Source organism: Dipodomys spectabilis, unplaced genomic scaffold, assembly GCF_019054845.1.
Source record: "Dipodomys spectabilis isolate Male_0828 unplaced genomic scaffold, ASM1905484v1 ptg000024l, whole genome shotgun sequence".
Lineage (NCBI taxonomy): Eukaryota > Metazoa > Chordata > Mammalia > Rodentia > Heteromyidae > Dipodomys > Dipodomys spectabilis.
In genome coordinates this window covers 13,837,302-13,858,281 of record NW_024870701.1, presented here as the reverse complement: position 1 = coordinate 13,858,281, position 20,980 = coordinate 13,837,302, and the positions used below count along the sequence as shown (strand labels likewise).

The 20,980-nt window shown below is 34.7% G+C and overlaps 1 protein-coding gene across 1 annotated transcript in view; it reads right to left on the bottom strand.

The window, feature by feature from the left end:
- Nucleotides 1-20,980, bottom strand: part of Asxl3 (ASXL transcriptional regulator 3) — a 97,011-nt gene that overhangs the window by 40,169 nt on the left and 35,862 nt on the right. Inside the window, exon 6 of the mRNA XM_042675352.1 lies at nt 14,372-14,535. Within this exon, the coding sequence (XP_042531286.1) occupies nt 14,372-14,535 (164 nt within the window). The remainder of the gene's footprint in view (nt 1-14,371; nt 14,536-20,980) is intronic.

Sequence of the window (20,980 nt, the reverse complement as noted above, 5' to 3'; positions counted from 1 at the left end):
TTAATGGAACCTAAAGGGCATGATATAATACCAAAGAAGATTGTAAAAATATTGAGCACAGTTCTGTCAACCCAGTAATTTTATCCTCATTGCTTGCCAAGGAAATAGAATGCTTAATAGCAGGACTGAAATGTTTATGAAGGGCAAATATAATTATATTGTGGCTGTTTGAAAACCCAATATAAATTAACACAAAACCTAATATAAATTAATTGTCCCACTTTTCAAAGCCAATATAAACAAACCCCTAAAATTATGGTAAATAATGTGCAATGAAAAGAAATACTCTCCTTTGAGGAACAAACATTTTAAGTCATTATTACCTTTCATATAGATATTTATATTGGCTTAACAGAGACTAGGCGAAGGGACAAAGCACATTCCACGGTGACTGGTCCCACAGCCTGGCCCAGGAGTTGGGAGCAGCATTACAAAGGCTTCATACTGTGATGAAATCAGCTACACTCCGTTGTCTACCCCAATCTCCAGAAAAATTAATAAGAATGCAGCAGTGACAACAAGCTCTGATAAAGTACCCTGAGATGCTACAACTAGTAACATAAAACATCCAGTTTCTAAAAGAAAGGAAGAAGTAGGAGATGTGAGTGAGAAGGCAAAGAGGGTAGTGGAGTGAAATGGGAAAGAACTTCCCACATAAAAGAAAAACAATCTGTCAAGAAAATTGCCTATGAGGGGCTTCAATGCTAGATTTAACAGGAGAAAAATGCTCGGAAGCAGCCATTTTAGTTCCATATCTTCAAATAACCAAAGGAAGCTGTCCTTAAATTTAAGAAGGTAAAATGACAATATTTCCTTCCAATAATGAGATAGTGATATGCAAAGGAATCAAATATAAATCCAAGATTAAAATGTAAAATGAATAAAGTGAAAACTTCAGCCTGTGATACAGCTTAGTGACAGAGTGCCAATCTAGGATGGGTGAAGGCCTTGGGTTTGAGCCTTAGCAGGAGAGTCACGGAACAGCATGAGGACAGGAAGAGAACAGTTGGATTTTCTATCATTTGAATGTCCTGTATGAAATTCATGTTCAAATTTAATTGTCACAAGTGATATTCAGAGGTTGAACCATTCACAGATGATTGGGTCATGAGAGCCCTACTGTGATGATACTATAAGAATATGCTACATAGAGATTCTATAAGAAGTAACTTAAAACATTCACTAAATACCTAAAAGTGTGTAAGGTATTTTTGGAGCCTTGTATATATTCCTTTGGCATCTGTTGATTTGCTTTCTGGTACACAATGTAAGATAAGAGCTGCTCTCTTCTTTCAAGATGGCTGTATCCTCACATGTTGGAAGTTCAGAATGCTGTATCCTCACATGACAGAGAGATGTAAAGTCTCTTTAATAAGGGCATTAATCCCATTTATAAGAATAAGAGTCTTCATGACTTCATCATTTCAAAAAAGGCTCTTTCTCCTAATACGATCGCATTGGAGTTCAAGTTCCAATGCCTGAATTGTGAATAGACACACATTCAATCCCTTAGCACATGGTCTCTTCTTACTATGGCTTATCTTAATAAGTAGCATCACTCACTGTCCACCTAAGTGGGGTGACTAGACACTGAAGCAGAGGGTCAGTCATAGGAAACAAAGGTGGTTCTAGAAAGAGAAGCAGGGAAAATAGAAAATAGAAGATCCTGGAGTTCCTTAAGCTAAGTGTTGATGGGCACATTTATGTGCAAAAAGAATAAGAGGCCAGATGAGAACTATCTTAAATGAATAGAGAGAACAGAACCTTGTGTCCATACAGAAGCCAAAGCTGGATCTGTTTCCCTCAGCCAGACAGGAAACCCACAGAGTTCATAGTAGAGGACAATCTACCACTTCTGCCAATGGTGATTGTATAACTCTAAGTCTCAAAAATAAATAAATAAATAAATGCATCCTGGCTTGAGCAGTTCAGACATGGTGACACTCATCTAAATCTAGATTCCCATGGAACTTCAAGCATACTCACTAATCCCCACACCGATTCTCACACTAGACTGTTAGATCAATGAGAGAATTACTCCTGATTGCCTCTTGAACATGATGTCCCTTAGGTCTAGCATGTGAAACAGTCCAACATAAAACTTCAGTGGATATTTATAAAATGAATGGATTGTCTTGAATCATCTTCAGTTATGAGTAGATCATTTCCATCCTATGTTAGTAACACATAGTCTTTATTCTCTGAAATGTCACACTGTGTTTCTTTTGTGAACTAGCTAATATTTCCTAGGTCTAGCTATTGACTTTCATCATTTCAGTCTTAAGAACATGAGGCCAGTAGGTTTTGAACAAGAAACAGGTATTGAAATGATTTTGGTTAAAAAGTCTGTGCACATTTATACAAATTTTATGGGCTCAGATAAAGGATCAGGGCAAAGTGTCTATTTATTGGGTTGATACCCAAGTAGAGGCTGGGCATTGGAAATCCTAAGGACTGCTTCCTTAATAATGAACATCTTAACTAGAGAGTTAATGTATATGAATGAGCTTAAGTTTCTCTTCAGTTAAAAGAACAAAATAGCCTTTGGATGTAGAACACAAGGAAATTCCAAAGCAAGCACCACTGGAAATACTTTCTGCAGTGGGATTCTATTTTGCAGGGATTAAGTGGTGGTGAACTCTTCCAGAATGCAGGAGTAGTGTGAAGATCTGTTCCTCCTAACTGCCCTACCCTTTTCTCTTTTCACTCAGCACTACTTTAGAACTAGGAAAAACCTAGAGTGTCTCCCAATAAAAGAGCACAAAGCATCCTCATCCTCTCAGTCATTCTCATTCATCATCTCTTGGCTTAATCGTATTTCACCTACATTATCTTGTGCAGAAATTCATTACACTTTCTTGGCATTGCCTGCCTTTCTTCAAATTTCCAAAATTGATAAAGGAATATACTACAGGTAAAAATTAGTGTTACTTCAATGAAAAATTAAATGCAATGAAAGGAATTAAGGATGCATAGTTATCCTGCCAACTTTTACAGCAGGTCAAGCATTATTATGTATTGACTTGTTGCCTATCACAGGGTCTTCGTTCCTTTGCTCAGGCTTTAACAAATGTTACAAATAGAATGAAAGTATTATTTTTCAGATTACCATATTTGGCAGGTTTAATAACTATGATGGGTTCTGAAGATCGTTCCAAACATAAAATCAGTTTTCTTCCTTCTAGCCTCAAGCCTAATTTGGGAGTAACTGACTGACACCTGTTTGTACTGGTCTGTGATGAGCTGAGCATGAGAAAGCACCTTAAAAAGGGAGAACTCAAACAGTTTAATTCCTTATAAAGGTAAAGTCAAATTGCAGTGAAATAAAAAAAACAACAACAGGAAGTAGGTATTCAAAAGGGGTGGAGTCAGGTGAAGGGGAGTGTGGTGGGCAAATGAAAAGGAGAAGAGGGGGAAAATGCAGTTAAAAGTCCAATGTCTATCTTACAAAATTAAGAATTACGGAAGGGGTGGGGAGAGGAAGAATGGGTGAGAATTTGAAAAGGTGACATTGATCAACATGTGCTATATTCATAAACTGCTTTGTTAAATGACAAGTAAAGATAAAGAACAAACAAAAATGACACTTGCTAATATGCAGTCTACCACATGAAGAGCTACCTCAGTCTATCTATCTCTTTCATAGTTATAATGAGGCAGTTGAATTCTGTTCTTTACTCATTACCCTTACTCTCCCTTCTTACATAAACTGGACAATATGCATTATATAGACATGTACTCTATTAAATAAATTAGATAGAAAAAAGGATTTGTGTAAATGTCAAATGGCAATGTCAAATATTTAGTGATACAATATTCTAGTAGTAGTGAATAGTGCATAGCCAAAAATACCCTTCCAGGCCATGAAGTTGCTACATACCATCCTATATGAGAGATGTAACAATGGTTTAAATTCATATACAGGTGTGTTTGCACGTTGAATGTGTTTGTATTCCTCTGTTAGCCACCCTAAGCATGGGAATAAAATATGTTCTATTTGTTGGATTGCCAGTAATCCAACAGCTATCTGTTAACCAATCAAATCTGTATATTATTTAATGTATGTTGAAGCCAGGAACCAGTAAGTAGTACTTTGTTAACCACCAGTAAGCTAAGAAATGAAGAATATATAGAAAAAATCTGTTTCCTCCGTAAGTGATTTCTATATTGTTAAATTATGTATACTTCTACATCCTCCCTACAGCCTAAAGAAGGCAAGAATGAAAATATCCATGTATGGTCAGAGAGACTTTGGCTCTATATGATTTACTATCACCAGAAAGTGACTTGGGCAAAGGAGTAATGGATTTTCTAAGTACTTTAAGATATGCTTTCATGAAGCAGAGAAGGAGCCAAGGTGTCAGTTCCATTAAAATAATTACATTTCAAGTACACACTTACTTTTACCTAAAGCCATAAGGTACTAGTGTTTTTTTTCATATCGTTAATACATTAGAATTTTATAATCTTTTAGGTAAATTGACGTTTCATTACATACACTATTTGTAGAATAAAATAACGGTATAATTTCTAAATCAATACATACAGTACGTAAAGCAATCTCTGAGAGGAGCCCGAGTTATTGAAAATGTATGAGCTATTTCCAAGCAGGAAAAAAGATGGAAAGCCCTTTCCCATTTGCATTTATAAAGGCTTCTTTAAATATATACACTGATGCCAACAGAGCCATCAGAAATCAATAAATCACTTTCTCGGGTGCTGTAAATGTCTGACACACACATTTATTTTCCTCGTCCGAAATTCTCTGTAAAAGGGACTGTGTAAATGTTCCATTTTAGTTTAATGACATTCTTCACAGTTAAAATTATGTGCATTATTGCCAGTGAGTGCAGAACCTGAGCAGCACAAAGGCAGATAGGATTTTAAAGAGCCTGCCTTGTATATATCTTTCAGTGGCTAGTCTGTAACCAGAGGAACACACTGGTTAGTGTTAGAAGAAAATTGGGAGATTAGAAAGGAATGGACTGAGATGCTGCAATTACCATTGCGACCACATATATATATATATACATATATATATGTATATATATATATATATATATACATATATATATATTAGCATAACTTATTTAAATGTCGTTGGTCTTGCATTTGTACTCAGCCCTGTTAGCCCTAATGTCACCAAATAGCTGCTGTGAAGAACATCACTTAAAAATGATCCCAATGGCAAGAATGACAGCCACCTCTTCATCAGCGAGGTTCAAATTGAAAATGTAATAAAAACCTAAATATGACTCCACTTAAATTGACATTCATTCCACCTGCTGTCATATATTTTTAAAAGGTCATACAATTGTTCTATGTAGACACAGTTTATAAAGTACAAATTCTTAAAGAAAAAAGGGTCTACGAGGCATAATCCCAGGCAGTTCTAGAAATTTTCCCACTGTATCTTGTAGAGAACTATGCACAAAGGCACATCTGGCTATATACTCAAGCACTGAGTTTATTAAGACAGTATCCCTATGTGAAGACTGAATGAAAGACCAGGGATATTCTACCTCTTCACTGGCTTTCACTATTGTTTCTTTGTATTTTCTCTCTGATCCAACATTCTGTAGCCAGGGAGGATTTTCACCCTGTATGTGCCTTTTATTTACCAAGTATATTATTCTGACACTCCAACATTTCATTCAATGACATAATTTTCTTCCTTCAAACTCACATTTTCCCTGAACTTCACATGGTCAAGCTTCTCCAACCTTACCTTTCTTTTTCTTTATCCTACATCTCATTAACAAGTATTCCAATAATCACCTCACAACTTTTCTAAAACTTGCCAACTCTTTCTCCCTAAAACTTACATTGAGAACATTAGCAAATAAAGGATCTTGGAAACATACAACTTCATGTGCATTTGTTACCAAGTTAAATGCACAAATGTTTAGCATTCCTGGGCTGAAGAGCACACAAAACTGGTAGAGACTACCACCATCTAACCTCAATTGTTTGGTGCTGCGCAACCACCACTGTTTCCTGAGAATGAAACCCTAGGATAAACCCTCACACTGCCTTTCCCAGCTCTTTCACCCTCCCAAGAACCCAACCTTTAGTCTAGAACAAACACACCATTCAAACTCCTTAGCTTTACAGTAGCCTGCTCACATGTACATAATTACCTTTCCACTCCTTCTTTGCTGTCTTCCATTTTAGGAATCGGCCAAATATACCACTTTTCCCCTTAAATAACCTTCTTTTTTTAAAATCTGGGCTCATAAATCATCTCTCTACTATATTTCATTTTTTCCAACTACTGTCTTACTTTTTAGGCTGATTTCTGTTTAATTATATTCTAACCTATGGAAAACATACCAGACTTATTCCTTTGGGAAAATGTGTAATAACTGATGTCTAGCATGCATTTCATATTCTTCTCCCTTGTATAATCATCAAATCCTCATGGTTTTATTTCCAAAATACCTAACGTGGATTTGTGTCCACATATTGATGCCATCATCACAAAGTGACTTCTGAGATAAGGTTTATAAAGAATTAATGAAGCATAAACGAGGTTAGAAAGAACAGGGTCCTAGCATAAGAGGACTGACTAGTGGCTTTAGAAGTAGACAGGGAACCAAGGATGCCCTCTCTTTGAAGAAGGTCATGTGTGAAAAGCATTAAGAAAGTCATCACTTGGGAGCCTGAGAAAAAGGCAAGCCTCAGGAAAGTTTGATCAGGCTTAATCTTGGATTTCCAGCTTGCGGAACTGTGAGAAAATAAAGTTTTGTTTCTTGACTGCTCAATCTATAGTATTTTGTTACAGTGATTGCTACAATGTCTTTCTCATTCTAAATCTCTGGCCAAAGTCCTTCTGCTTAAACTAACTTCTAAGTGATTCACTCACTCATTCATATATATTTCATAAGTTCATCAATTCAGTATCTGCTGAGCAACTTGCTGTGTGCTAGGCACATTCAGTAGAAGAAACAAAGTCACTCTTCTGTGTCTTTGTTCAAATGAACATCAATAAAAATACATATCCCAATTAGCTATAGATAACTGTAAGTGATGACAATGAAATAGAAAAGAAAAATAAGAGAAGGCACTGAAGGAAGTAGAGGAGGCAAAGAGATAACACAGAGGTCAGATAAAGATCTGGTCTTTCCAGACATGCCATCAAAGCATGCCCACAGAGCTGTCAGTACATGCAGAAATTAAGAAAGAGCAGGAACAAACCAGAAGCTGGTGGCTTATGCCTGTAATCCTAGCTACTAAGGAAGACAGATCAAAAGGACTGTAGTCCAAAGCCAGCCTGGGCATTAAAGTCCTCAAGACTCTATTTCCAAAATAACCAGACTAGAGATGTGGTAGAGTACCAGCTTCACAAGCAAGCTACATGAGCGTGAGATCCTGAGTGCAATCCTCACTACTGGTGCGAGAACAGCGTGGGTAGGGAAAAAGGGATACGGGGTAGGGAGGAACACACATACAAACACACACACACACAATACATCAGTCAATATTCCCAGCACACATACATAGGACATTCAAATTAGAAACATTTGAGATTAAAGTAAATATTTACATGGCACAATCAAAATGTCCACAAACCATAGAAAACCAGTGTAATAAACCAAAGCTAATAACAGAAGATAGTATTTGGCATGAAGTTTAGGGCAAGTTTAGGGGAGGAAGGGTTTCCAAAACTCAGGACAAGGTTGAATGGAGAGTATCTATGTGTATGGGCTGTTCAATCAGTGAGCTCAACTGCGCCGTCCACACAGGAAATGCAGGGAGCTCAATGTCCTTCCGCTGTCCACTCTCTCATTGCTGAATCCAGTCAGAAAACAGAGACCTTTTACTCTCTTTTTCTTTTTTATGTTTAAAAGTCTTTTTTAGGGAAGGTTTGAGCTTCCCAGTTGCAAAATGGTGTTGTTTTTTTTAAACTATTTTTATTGTTCTTTTAGAGGTGATATACAGCAGGATTAGTTTTATGTGTGTGTGTGTGTGTATCAGGTGGTATGTACATTTCTTTCCTTTTGCTTAGTATTAGCTGTTCCCTCCTCCTCTTTCCCATCACTACCCTTGATTTGCTTTTGAATATTTTTGTAGGCCTTCTTCCCTCCTCCTTCTCTCTCTCTCTCTCTCTATACAAATATATACACATATATGTATATATATACATATAAATGTATATAATGTACATTAAGTTTGAGGACAACATTTTATATATATATACATATATATGTATATATATATTCATTATATACATATATATGTATATATACATATATATGTATATATACATTATACACATATATATGTATACATACATATATACACACACATATATATGTATATATACATATATATGTGTGTATGTATACTTATATATATATATACATACATATATATGTGTATATATAATTATATACACATATATATGTATATATAATTACATATAATTATATATATACATATATATGTATATACATATATATGTATATGTATGTATATAATTATATATATTATATGTATATATATATGTATATATATATATATAATGTTGTCCTCAAACTTAATGTAGGCCTCTCTCTCTATGAGAGATATCGTTGGGAGGAGCAGTGTCCATCATGACCCAGTGTGGACCCATAGAGCCCCATGGTATGAGGTAGGTGTCATGTGGGGGTGAGGCCTAGAGAAAAGTTTCACATTTAAAGACAGATGAGGTAGTTACTGTGTGGCAGCGTGGCCTGATGCTGACAGTGAGCTAGAAGAGGATGTTCCACTGAGGCCAGATGGGAGAGATGGAGAGTGGGAACCTGGCTAACAATACTGTCACACAATTGTAAACCCAGTTACTCACGAGATGATTGTAGTAGGATAATGGTTCAAGGCTAATATAGGCAAAAGAAAAAAAAAAACAACAAATGAAGAGTAAACCCTAACCCCTCCAAAAATAGTAACTATGGAAAAGGGCTGGTAACATGACTCACATGGCTCAAGTGATTAAATGCTGGACAAGCAAGGGCAAAGACTATGAGTTCAAAATCCAGTACCACCAAAAAATAAAAAGAGTTCAAGCCTGAGTGGAATGAGAAGACCATTTACATCAGGGGCGAATGGTGGTCAAGATGGATCACTGGCTGACAACAAGATGTTCACCAAATATTCAGAAATATTAATAGTAATATAAGTCAGCTCCTTTATGTCAGAGAAGCAACAGACACTTATGGAAAAGACAACACTAGAATGAACCCATTGGGTATTAAATCAGACTTGAAGGCACACTATAAATTCACGGTTTATAAAACAGAAAACTGCATATAGAAATTAATGTCAGCATCAATTGCTCAATGATTATATATTAGGCTCACATTTTTCTACATGATTTTGTCTTCAAGACAGAGTTAAGAAGGGCATTCTCAGATGCATATACACACAGTAAATATGTATTCACATATATATGAATATATATTTTCAAAATCTGGCCTAAATCCAAAATCAGCACCATGCCAATAGCAAAGAGCACACCTTTTATGAAGTTTAGATATCTGCATTCCATCACACATTAAAGGAAATGGTGGCATCCTGGAGAAAGGATTCCTTCCTGGTCCAGTGCTCAGAAGGCATAAAATGGAATGAGAACACCATGATGTGCTTCAAAGTAAGGAAGTGTTCAAAGAATGATGCAGGCATGTCAAAGGGACACAGGGGCCAGTTTTCATGGACTCCCTCTGATCCAATGTGGAATAACGAAAGCATAATATCCTATTAAAAACAGGAAACAATGAAGCCATGCAAGTAAATAATATAACAGAAAGTTTAAGGAGGAACAGGATATTTACACAGTTAAAAATAACATCTTAACGAAACACTATTTCTTTGCAAATAGGGAAGGAACAAGTTTACACTGGAGGAGGTTGGTCCGTTCTGTAGTCTAACTATCAAGAGTGAGAAACATCAGTAGTTGTAACAAAACTCTGTGTGCCATCTTACAAAGACAACTTTATCATTTATTGCATTCTTCTCAAAGGCTCACTATTTTGAAAATGAAAAAAAGAAAAAGCAGAAATCAGAGAATGATAAAGAGGAGGAAGATGACAAGGGTCACAGGTCACCTGGTTGCAGTAGGACCTTTACAGATTTGCCTCTGAGGCTAGCAGAAAAAAGAAGTTTGGAGGATGCATGTAGAAACAAGCTTACAAAAGCCTAACTTGCCCATAATGGCCTCCACTACTGCCTACCCATGATCTCCACCCTGATCTCTCATGGAGCCTTACCATACTCATTTTTATCCATACTCTTAATCTTAATATGTTTCCTCAGGAGAAACATTTCAAAGTTGCCTCTATAATCCAAGTACAGGTATTACTAACCTCATCTTTTTATTTGTTTTCATTCTCAAAATCTGAACATCATTTGCTAGACAATTCATAGAATAGAAACATTTTCACTCACCAAGATAAAACACAAAACTTCACTCACACACCAATGTTCATTACCTAACAAGAAGAAAATTACCATCTCAACATTGTATGTCCTCTAATACAATTTTTTAAAAGTCAGTATTTTTTAAGTATCTTTGAGTGCTAGTGTAAAGTGTGCAATTTTTCCCCAGGAGTAGTGAACACCCTGAGATTTGAGGCTCCAATAGTTGCCTTGAGCCTATCTGCATTTTCCACTCTTTGGAGGAAGTAATTACTGAAGAAAGAGTCATGTGGTCTCTATAGTATCATTCCTGTGAATTTAGATCTTGTGTTCAAAATGTGGGCACAGAAATGTTTTCCCCATGTATGTAAACCACGAAGCAAGTACCAGACTATCACACAAAGACCCAGGATTAGTAAATTTTCATCAAGGGGGAAACATTTTTTAATTCATTAAAATTACTTGTAATTATGTAACCAGTAAAACTAAATCTCAGGACAAATAACCCAATTCATTCCTTTATTTCTTTCTTCTACTTACCTGAACCATAAGTCCCCTTAACGTTTAACTTAGTTTCAGCTGGATTTTCAGTTATTTGTGAAATGCATATGAAACTAGATATAACAATGCTTTTTTAAAAAAGAATTAAAAACAAACAGCTCTTTCAAAAAAAAAAAACATAGAATGAAAAAAAATCAAAACACACCGATAGGTAAACAAAACATCCATAAAAGTTGGCTTAATAGCAGTTGGCATAGGTAAGATAAATGAGAACCCAGCTTGCCCTGTTTTAATGTTCATTGCCATGTGGGTATTTATAAGCTGGATTGAAACAGCAGCATTTGTTGCATTAAATCACCTGTCTCTTTTCAGCTAGGAGGCAGGGTGAAGTCCTCTGGGTGGCTCAGATAGAGGAGGAAAGGAAGAAAGAATGAATTCCAAGTTTCTCCCTTTAAAATGCTCACAAATGCCCAGGCCCAAAGATCCTTTTTGTCCTTCCAAATTACCCTAGATAAAATCTCCACTTGCCTTCTCTACCTTTAACAATCCCATCCCACAAGCAATCTATCATTTATTACTACTCAGTCTGAGCTGAAACTATGCCTGGAATCCACTCCTTTCTTTTCATTTCCAAGGCCAATGCCCAAGGTCAGACCATTATCTCTTATCTCAACTACTGCAATTGTCTTTCTACCAGTCTCCGTTTTCCCTCAGTCTTTATCACCCTACCTGTCCAATCCCTCATTCACAGGGTTACTGGCTTCTAAAAGAAAATAAGCATTCTTTTATTTATCCTGGGATCTTCTTGTCCCCTCCTATATCCAGATACTAAAGTGTCTGTACATGCCACTTTCCATTTGAAAAATCTTTGATGGTGCTCCCTGGCTTCAGGAAAAGCTCAAAGAGCTTAGCCTGCCACTAGTGTAGATCAATGATATCCAAGCACTCTCTCTTTGCAGGCTGTCAGTCACTCTTCTTGTGTGTATACAGAATAGGTCTTTATAAATGCCTTGACCTCTTTCTCTCTTTCCAGGTTCAACTTAAACATTCTCTGCTATATAAAATATTCCCTAATACTATATCCAAATTATATTTCTTCATTTTCTACACCTGAATACTTTACTTGTACTTCCATGTTGAATCTTATGTGAATCTGTCACACACTTAATTTGGTGTAGACATAACCAGTTATTAAACTTTCCCAGTAGTAGGCAAAGTAAATTATACTTCACAATGAGGTTCTTACTCCCCAAACTGGTTCTTCTATTCTCTATATTTAACAAAGCAAACAGCTCTTAATATATGCCTGGTAAATATTTCTTGAATAAATAAATAATTTCCCGAGGGATTAAGTGTTTGAGGATGGGTATTGTGCTTTATTGATTTGTATTCCTTACAGTGGCTAAAAAAAACTGCATGTGAATATAATATTAGGCTTACAATCTGGTGTCCTGAGTTAATGAATCTTTGCTTAAGTAAAGGAAAATCTGTCATCTTTTTATGCCCCCAAAATATGAGTAGTTTGTATATCCCACAATTTATTCCATGAGTTAGATAAAAATTATAAACAAGATAAACACAGAAGTGGGAGTACAGACTGTAGAAGCTAATAATTCAAGCTGCCCAAATATTTTCTTAACACCTGAACTCTAATTAAATAAGCTTATAATCACAGTTAGGTCTCCATAGCTCTGTCTATCTCTTGCTTCAAGGATTATATGACAAAATGTAAAATTACTACCAATGGATGAGAAAAATGAGGAGAGAAAAGTAATGTTGACTGCAATTTTGTGGTCTGCCCCCTTCACCCCCATCTTTGATTTCAATGCTAACTCCAAAGTCCTCTTATATCTCCTTTGAGAATAAGTGAAATAGCTTACTAAGTATTATTTCCACTTTCATGTTTCTAAACCCTAACCTTCCTTTTCTAAACACTTTCCTTTAAAAGCACCAATCTTACTGTATTATAACTCTTTTAAAAAGCCCTTAGGACTTTGTATTGTAGACAAGAAAGAATACTGTTCAGTCTTAGGCTTCACACCCAATGAATCTTTGAAAATCTAGTTCCAACAGAATTGATGACACTATTGTGTCTGCAACCCAAACTTCTACCAAATAAGTTTTGATATCCTGTTACTTTTCCATGTTATTGAAATTCTGCCTGTATCTCAAGGCTTAATTTAAGAAGCTTTAATTTGTCTCTAACATTTTCTTTGCATGAAAAAAGTAAATTTTTCTTCATGTTTTCTCCCTCTGGGCTGACTTGTTTCTATTTCATATTTTAGTTATTTAACAAATCTATAAGTATCCAACTATAGCCTGTTTCACTTCATTCCATAAGGACTTCTTATGCAAATTTCCTGTCTTTCCATTATCCTGGAGTATCTAAAACATGCCATATTTACATAATATTTGAGAAAATTTTTATTGGATAAAAGCAAATTTCCAAATATAAATATATTTGAAATCAAAATAAACTTTTAAAAAAATGTGTCCAATAATCACTACTCAAAGCCCTACATGGGAATAACAAACTGTGCTGGTAAAATGTAAATATTTATGAAAGGAGATTGGTAAGTTAGTAGAAAACAGAATCAAATAAAAAGCTAAGAAAACTTATTTAAAGTAATATAGAAATATTGACTTAGTCTTGACTCCATCAATGTACCTAGTTATACCTATTACTTCAAACCACAAATTCTGAAGTCTACACATATTAAGCTCATCAATTGGAAAAAATACAGTGTCAAAATTTGCTAATAGAAGAATCACAGGAGACTGTTTCTAAGAAATCACTTAGTATATTTTTTGAAAATTAATAAAATTTGTCTATGATTTTTTTCTCCTCTTTTTTTTCCCTAAGGAAACAGCTTTAGAAGATGATTGATGCCTGCTATTATGGATCTATATTTACATTTCCTTATTTTAGAAGCTTTTCAAAAACATACTTAAAGCATTTCCAGTTATTCTAAAAGGAAAAATAAAAGGTGATTATTTATAGGCAATCATATTATGATGATAGATGCTTAGATAGGAAATGCAAACATAAATTTTAAATGCCTTTGAAAAGAGTTGAGGATAAAACCATTTACATAATTTCTTAGAAACCCTGGGTTTTTATTACTGAATTTATATATTCCCTCTGGGTGAGGAAGCAGCTACTTCAAAGATTTATTTGATTTGTAGAATGTATGATGTCTTTGTTTTCTATTCCCAATTCAGAAAGGTTTATCCTTTGCAATTCTGCCATACTTTACTGTTTTTAAATTTTGGGATGGGGTTCAGAGAAATTTCAAATTGTTTCTGTTTTCGCAAGCTAAACACATAAATGATGTCAATAATTATTTAGAGATAAATAAGTTAAGTAAATGTACTACATTATTACAAAACAGTCCATTTAGATATTGGTCATCTTGAATAATATAACTGCCATAGCACAACTCATAACTGATACCAAATGTCTAAAACTTCTACTTACCTGCCTATCCACTTCAGGAAGCAAAAGCAGTAGGTATTGCTGAAAATGCTGAGGTAAGGAAGCAAATGTATGTTTATTTATTAATGCCCTCAAGTTAGTGTTGACAAGAATAGATCCTGGGGTTTCTATGTCAATGTCCTCAGCTTTGGTCCATTTCAAGTGTCCTGTGATGAACAAGCAAGAGGTATGGATTTACTATAGATCGAGGCAAAAGCACATGCACACTCTTGTATACATATATATTGAACACATATATTCAATAATATGTAATTCTATCCCTTTGATTTTCAGAAAAGAAACCCACAGGTCTCCTTTAATTAAGTTTGTGTTTGGCCTTAGTTATTAGATAGTACTCAATATCTTCTAATTTTTTTAATTCAAACTAGCAAAAGGTATCAATAAGGCTTCGTTTTGATTATGAACTTCTAATCGATCAGAAGTTTAAAAAACACTTCGGAAATAAAACAGCAATAACTACAACTTACAGACAATCTCAGGTTCCATGACAAAAACAACAGGGTGCTGTTGATTTTATTTTCATTTCTGCTTTTCTTAGAACTGAGGATCAAAGCCCTTAAGGCCTCACATTTGTCAGGCATGTTCCTTCCCACTCAGTTCCAGTCCCAACATAGTGTTGTTTAATTTTAATAGACATCCTGCTAGCAGCAGAATTCAGTTTTTCCCAGTTTTCATGACATCACTAAATACCCAGTCATTTCAGATGTTTCCTATTCAGGGTATTTTTGAAAAAAATAATACAACTATGCTCTAAGGATATTTTCAGAATTCAAGGCATGTTGGAACTCAATAGAACATCACATGTAGATTTTACAAGTGAAAATAATGAAAAACAAGAAAATAACCCAGCATCAGACAGTTGATACATACAACAGAAGTGTGACTATTCTCCGTTACTTGACCTAAGAGAACTGCTGGACGGTGATTATAAAGTATGTTGCAAATCAGAGGTTAGAAAATTATGGCCTATGAGCTATGTCTGCTCCACTGCCGATTTATTGTTAAATAAGGTTTTGGTAGACTGGAGTTGTGCCCAGTTGTTTATACTGTCTAGCTCTTCTTTTGCAGTACAATGCACAATTGCAGAATTGTGACAGAAATTGAATAGATTGCAAAAACATATAATATTTAATGTCTAGTCCTATACAGATAAAGTTTGCTGAACTTTAAAGTACCTGAACTTAGAAGAAAAATTGAGAAAAAATAAGACAAGACATTGTGAGAAAAGAATGGTCAAATTTTTGACACTACCAGATAGGATAGCTAGAAATGAACGTTTCTGTTTTAATTTAAAAAAAAAATAGAGTTAAAAGACACAGGGAAGGAAGAAATGATGGAACGATTATGACACAGAGTTGATAAAAATATCTAGAATATAATATAAAGAATAGGATAGAAATGCAGGGATTGTAACCAGCAGTCAGAATGGATATCCACAGGAGTTTAAGAAAGACGAAAAAGAGGAGGGAAGAGGGGCAAACCTGAATATTATTGGCTGACATTTTTTGAAATAAATTTTATTATCTTTAAGTAGTTGAACAAAGGTGAAGCCATTTCACAAGGCAGTTGAGGAATACCGTGTATTTTGATCAATTTCACCCCTTTCGGCATTCTCATCCAAACCCTCCCAAATCACTCCTTCCCTCTCTTGTCTGTCTAATTTTTAGGTTATGTGTTGATTTTTGGCCACTTAACAGTTTGTGTATACAAGGCATCTTAATCTTAATCTTCACCCGGCTTTGCACTACTTCTTCTCCACTCTTCTCAATGGATTCTTGTCTGCATCCTACCACCTTTGCTCTTTCTTCTTTGCTCTTCCTTACATGTTCCCAAATAATAGACTACACCAAACCTCAAGAAAGTAAAATACCCATTCCTCCATCCTGATGTATTAACATCTCTAAGTGTTAAAAATCGAAAGAATATCTTAGAATTATTTTGCATACAACATCTTCAGAAATTACAATTAGGACAGCAACTTTTTCAAATGAGAGATGACAGCAGAAGGTCTTCAAAGGGCCCCGAGAAAATAAAATGAGTGTAAATTTATAATGGGATTGAAAACTATGATTCTCACAGTGGCAATGATACAAAAACATTTAAACATCCAAAATCATTTCAGTCTCCAAAACTGAAAGTCTATTCTTGAGAACCTTGCTAAAATAACTACTAGCAGATCTTCTTAACCAATGGAGAAATTTCCTCAGAGAGGGAATTACAGGGTTATAGAAATAATGAAAACCTAAAAGATGAATAGATATGAGCTGGTCCAAACAAAAATGTTAACAGTAAAAATAATCCCCATGCATGACTAAGGAGAAGTTAAAGTGAAAACCAAATGTTTAACAATCATAAAGTGGGAAAATGTGATTGAAATGAGACCAACATAAAATCCCAATATTTAAGAGACACTGGTAGGTTTCTACTTTGTTAAGATTCTATAGGTAGACTTGGAAAAATAGAAAAGGAATTATGATGTCCAGATAAATGGACTGAAGGAAAATCTAGTAACACAGATGACAGAAATAAAAGGAAAAAAACATAATCACAATAAATGTAGGTGGGGTTTTAAAATAGAATTAAAAATTTAAAAATCTAGTTATATGTGCTTTCAAGAGATATACTTAAAAATTACTTGGAAATAAAAATTAAAAGGGAAACTAAGAAACACCCACCAGAGAGTAGAAACAACACAAAGCAATTTCAAAAGACTAGTATCAGACAAAATAAAAGAGAGGGTAAGCTTGAACAGAGTACATTATAAGCATCTGTGAAAATGTAACAATGAGATCCCTGTCTATATATACGCTTCACTAATACACAGAATAAGAATGAGCATTCCATATATGTATGAGAAATAATCACTGGAAATACAGCTTTTACCATGTTGACAGTACAATCTTGAAGTATAAAATTGAGAAAACCACAAAAAGAAATTGGCATCATAATGCTAGGTGAAAATCTTACATATATTACTGAAAACTAATGAGATTTTAGGATTGCCTGAGCTACACAAGGATTTTAACAGCTCAGTATTTTGATTTGAACTCAGGGACTCCTGCTTGCTCAGCTTGCTTGCCTGACTGGCACTCTACCATCTGAACCATGCCTCCAGCCCTGTTTCGTTGGTTATTTTGGTATGAAGTCCTGTTTACTTTTCTGCCCAGGCTGCATCTGAAGAGCAGTACTTGGGATATTAGAATCCTGTGTAGCTAGGAATACAGGTGTCATCCACTGGTGCCTGGTAGTGATCACTCTTGATTCAGTGAATTCAATACAAGGTACAGCTCTGTGGCATTAGATAAAAAACAAACTTTTTGTCCTTATTTGTGGGATACTAAGGAAAATTTCACAACTGACTGGTGAATCTAAACAAAGAAAAATTCATCTCTCTGTTGACAAGAGAAAGTCTGGTATCCTACCACAGAAAACAGTAGCTCTTCAATGCTTCACACATCTATAATATATTTAGAAATTCACAATATTTGTAAGCTGGTTGCTGGTGGCTCATTACCCTAATTACTTGGGTCTGGGGAGAGAGGCTGAGATGGAGACGGATCATGGTTTAAGGCCAGACTGGGCAGAAAAGTTCATGAGAGCCCTTCTGAACAGAGATCAGTATGGGGTGATGCATACCTGCTATCCTGCCTATGACAGAAGCTAAATAGTGAGAGACTTGCCAGGTATATACAGAGTATACCAAGAGAAGAAAAAGGCTGAAGGTGGTGGCACTCAGCAATAGACCGCTGTCTATCTATCATGAGGCCCTGAGTACAAACCCTAGCACCATGTTTGCAATTACTTCATAAGTTGGGGGTGGGGTGGAGAATGTAATGTAAACGATAATGCCAAAACTAGTGAAATGTTGTTCAACCAGGTTTTAAAGTATATTGTATAGATAAGAGTAGAAAAAATGATTAAAAATTACAAAGGTTAACTCTTCAGGTCATGATGTTAATCAATTAGTCAAAGCATAAAACTAAGAAAGAGGGAAAATGTAAGAATATATATTTACTCAAAACTAGAGAATTAAGATTACCAACGATAAAAGAATTGAATTTAACAACTGAACTTATAGAGTTCAATTTTAATTCTAAAAATTAAACTAACAGAGTAGACATTCTTTGTAAGAGATGGAGCAAATATTAAATAAGCATACTTTATAATCTACTTTTAAATCTGTATACTCTTGTAGATTTTAAAGAAAAGAATATGTTATTGAATTTCACCAATTTGAATCCAAAAAGTTTATTATTTTCCAAATTTAACTTAAAAATTGAGAACATTAGACAGATGCTAGTGGCTTATGTCTTTACTCCTGCTTATTCAAAAGACTGCAACCCAGACAAGGCAAATTTGTGTAAATTTTTAAAACAGAAATCAGCCAGGCACTGGTGGCTTGCTTGTAATCTTAGCTACTCAGAAGGCTGAGATCAGAGGTCTATGGTTCAAAGCCAGCCCAGGCAGGAAAGTCCATGAGACTCCTATCTCCAATTAACCACAAGAAAATCGAAAGTGGTGCTGTGGGTCAAAGTGGTAGAGTGCTGGCTTTGAGCAAAAGAGCTCAGGGACAATGTTCAGGCCCAGAGTTCAAGCCCAATGACCACCACCACCATCAACAGCAACAACAAAAGAAAGAAAGAACAACAAATGAAAGAAAGAAAGAAAGAGAAATAAATAAATAGGTGGGTAATTCTACTACAAATACAGATTAAGTTATAAGTAGCTCTAAAGATGAACTTAATGCTATTGAAGGACTTTCTTGACCTTTTATCTGGAAGTCTCTCAATATTTTATTTTGTAGAGTGTCCAGAGAAGTTGTTAGGAAGAAATCTTAAGTAAGTTTATGCCCATGTAAGGACAGTATTAGAAAAATCTATTTTTCAATTTTATTTATAAACACAAAGGTAAACCAACTTAAGTCAATTTGATAAGCATATTAGTGCCTGTTAATTCAATTAGTATTTTTCTGTATGATAGAAGTACTTCATACATACACACAAGCAAAAAACAAACAAAAAAATCCCTGAACCTCACTTGAAGAAAAAGGGAAAGAATTAGGAAGCAATTTTTTTTTCTCAGTATGCGATACTATGGCAAAACCTACAGAAATATTTGCAAAAAATGTAAATTATTGAAAATATATGCTTTGTGAAAATCAAGACTTATGTTATTACTATTTAGTATGGCAAGAAAATCTTTAAGAATAACACAGGGCAAAAAAAGAAGCATTAGAGAAGCTCCTGGTCTTTTATGATAAAGCCAAATGAAGATATATTTCTAACATGTCCACCTAGGCAAAATAATACATTTTATAATTTTGGAATGAAGAGCAGATGAATTAAATTTGTTGTTACAGAGAACGTTTAATTCCATTTTAATTATCCTTACACAAGTACTCTTAATTGGCTTAAGAATAATCCAATTATGTATGATTGTTTTATCTCATTAAAGCTAGTACTCCTTATTTCCCTACAGTATCCAGAAAAGGAAAAAGATGTAGTCATTTTAGTGTCTAATTCCCAGACATTTAACCTAGAGGGTCTCTGGTAGCTTAGGTAGGGCAAAGATCCAGGAGAAGCAACAACTGCCAAATTGCCAAAATAAGAGTCAATAGTCTACAAGAGGACCTATTTCAGGATTTAAACTGAGGGGAATGTATTCAATAAAGATCAGACTAATTCTTTGTTGATTTGGATAGAGGAAGTTCTGGGCTCTGAATTCTGGAACACTTCATTCAGGGTAATCTGTTAGCTTTAAGACTTTAAGGGAAGAAGGCATACATTAGACAAACCAACAGACAAGGGGAACAGCTCAAATACTGATTTCAAAACCAAAGCGTTCTTTACTGTCTCAGAAAAAGTGAAAAAAAAAATCCTAAAACAGAACTCACAGGAAAGAAATAGGCAAAATGTGTAACAGGAGACAAGATATATAAATTTGACATAAGCAATGTGAATCAATGCAGTCTTCACAAATGAAGAAATGCATAAAAATTGTAACAGAGTATTGAATCTATAAAGTATAGGACAAGGGTTAAAGAACTTAAAGCATTAGGGCTAAACAAATAATATAAATGTTATCAATATTAATGTTTAAAAAGTTAACTGATGAAACATGACGATACAGAGATTATAAAGATAATTATTTCCTTATCTTTCACAATTTATTTTCCAGAACTGAAACGAATAGCTAAAAAAAACCTGTAAGTTCTATTTCAGCTATTCATATTTATAACATTATTGGAGAGATATGAATAGATCTTGTGGTAATGTTTAACAATTTAAGTTTTACTTTTGGTTCTTATTTAGTCTAAAATTAATTAAATTTAGTACCTTTAATTAAAATAGAATGATGATATAAGATAATCTCTGAGATAGATGTATATTAAGAAATGTCAAGAAATGTTTATAAAACACTGAGATAATAATTTTGGATGAGAGCACGTTGGTTACTCAAATTTCATTTTTACTTTTCTGCCTGGATTTATTTAGAGTCTGGAACAATTTTTAAACTGAGCAAAGTTGTAATTCTTTACTACAAAAAGATTAAACCAAAAAAAAAAGTTGGAATGAATCCCAGAAGTTGGGC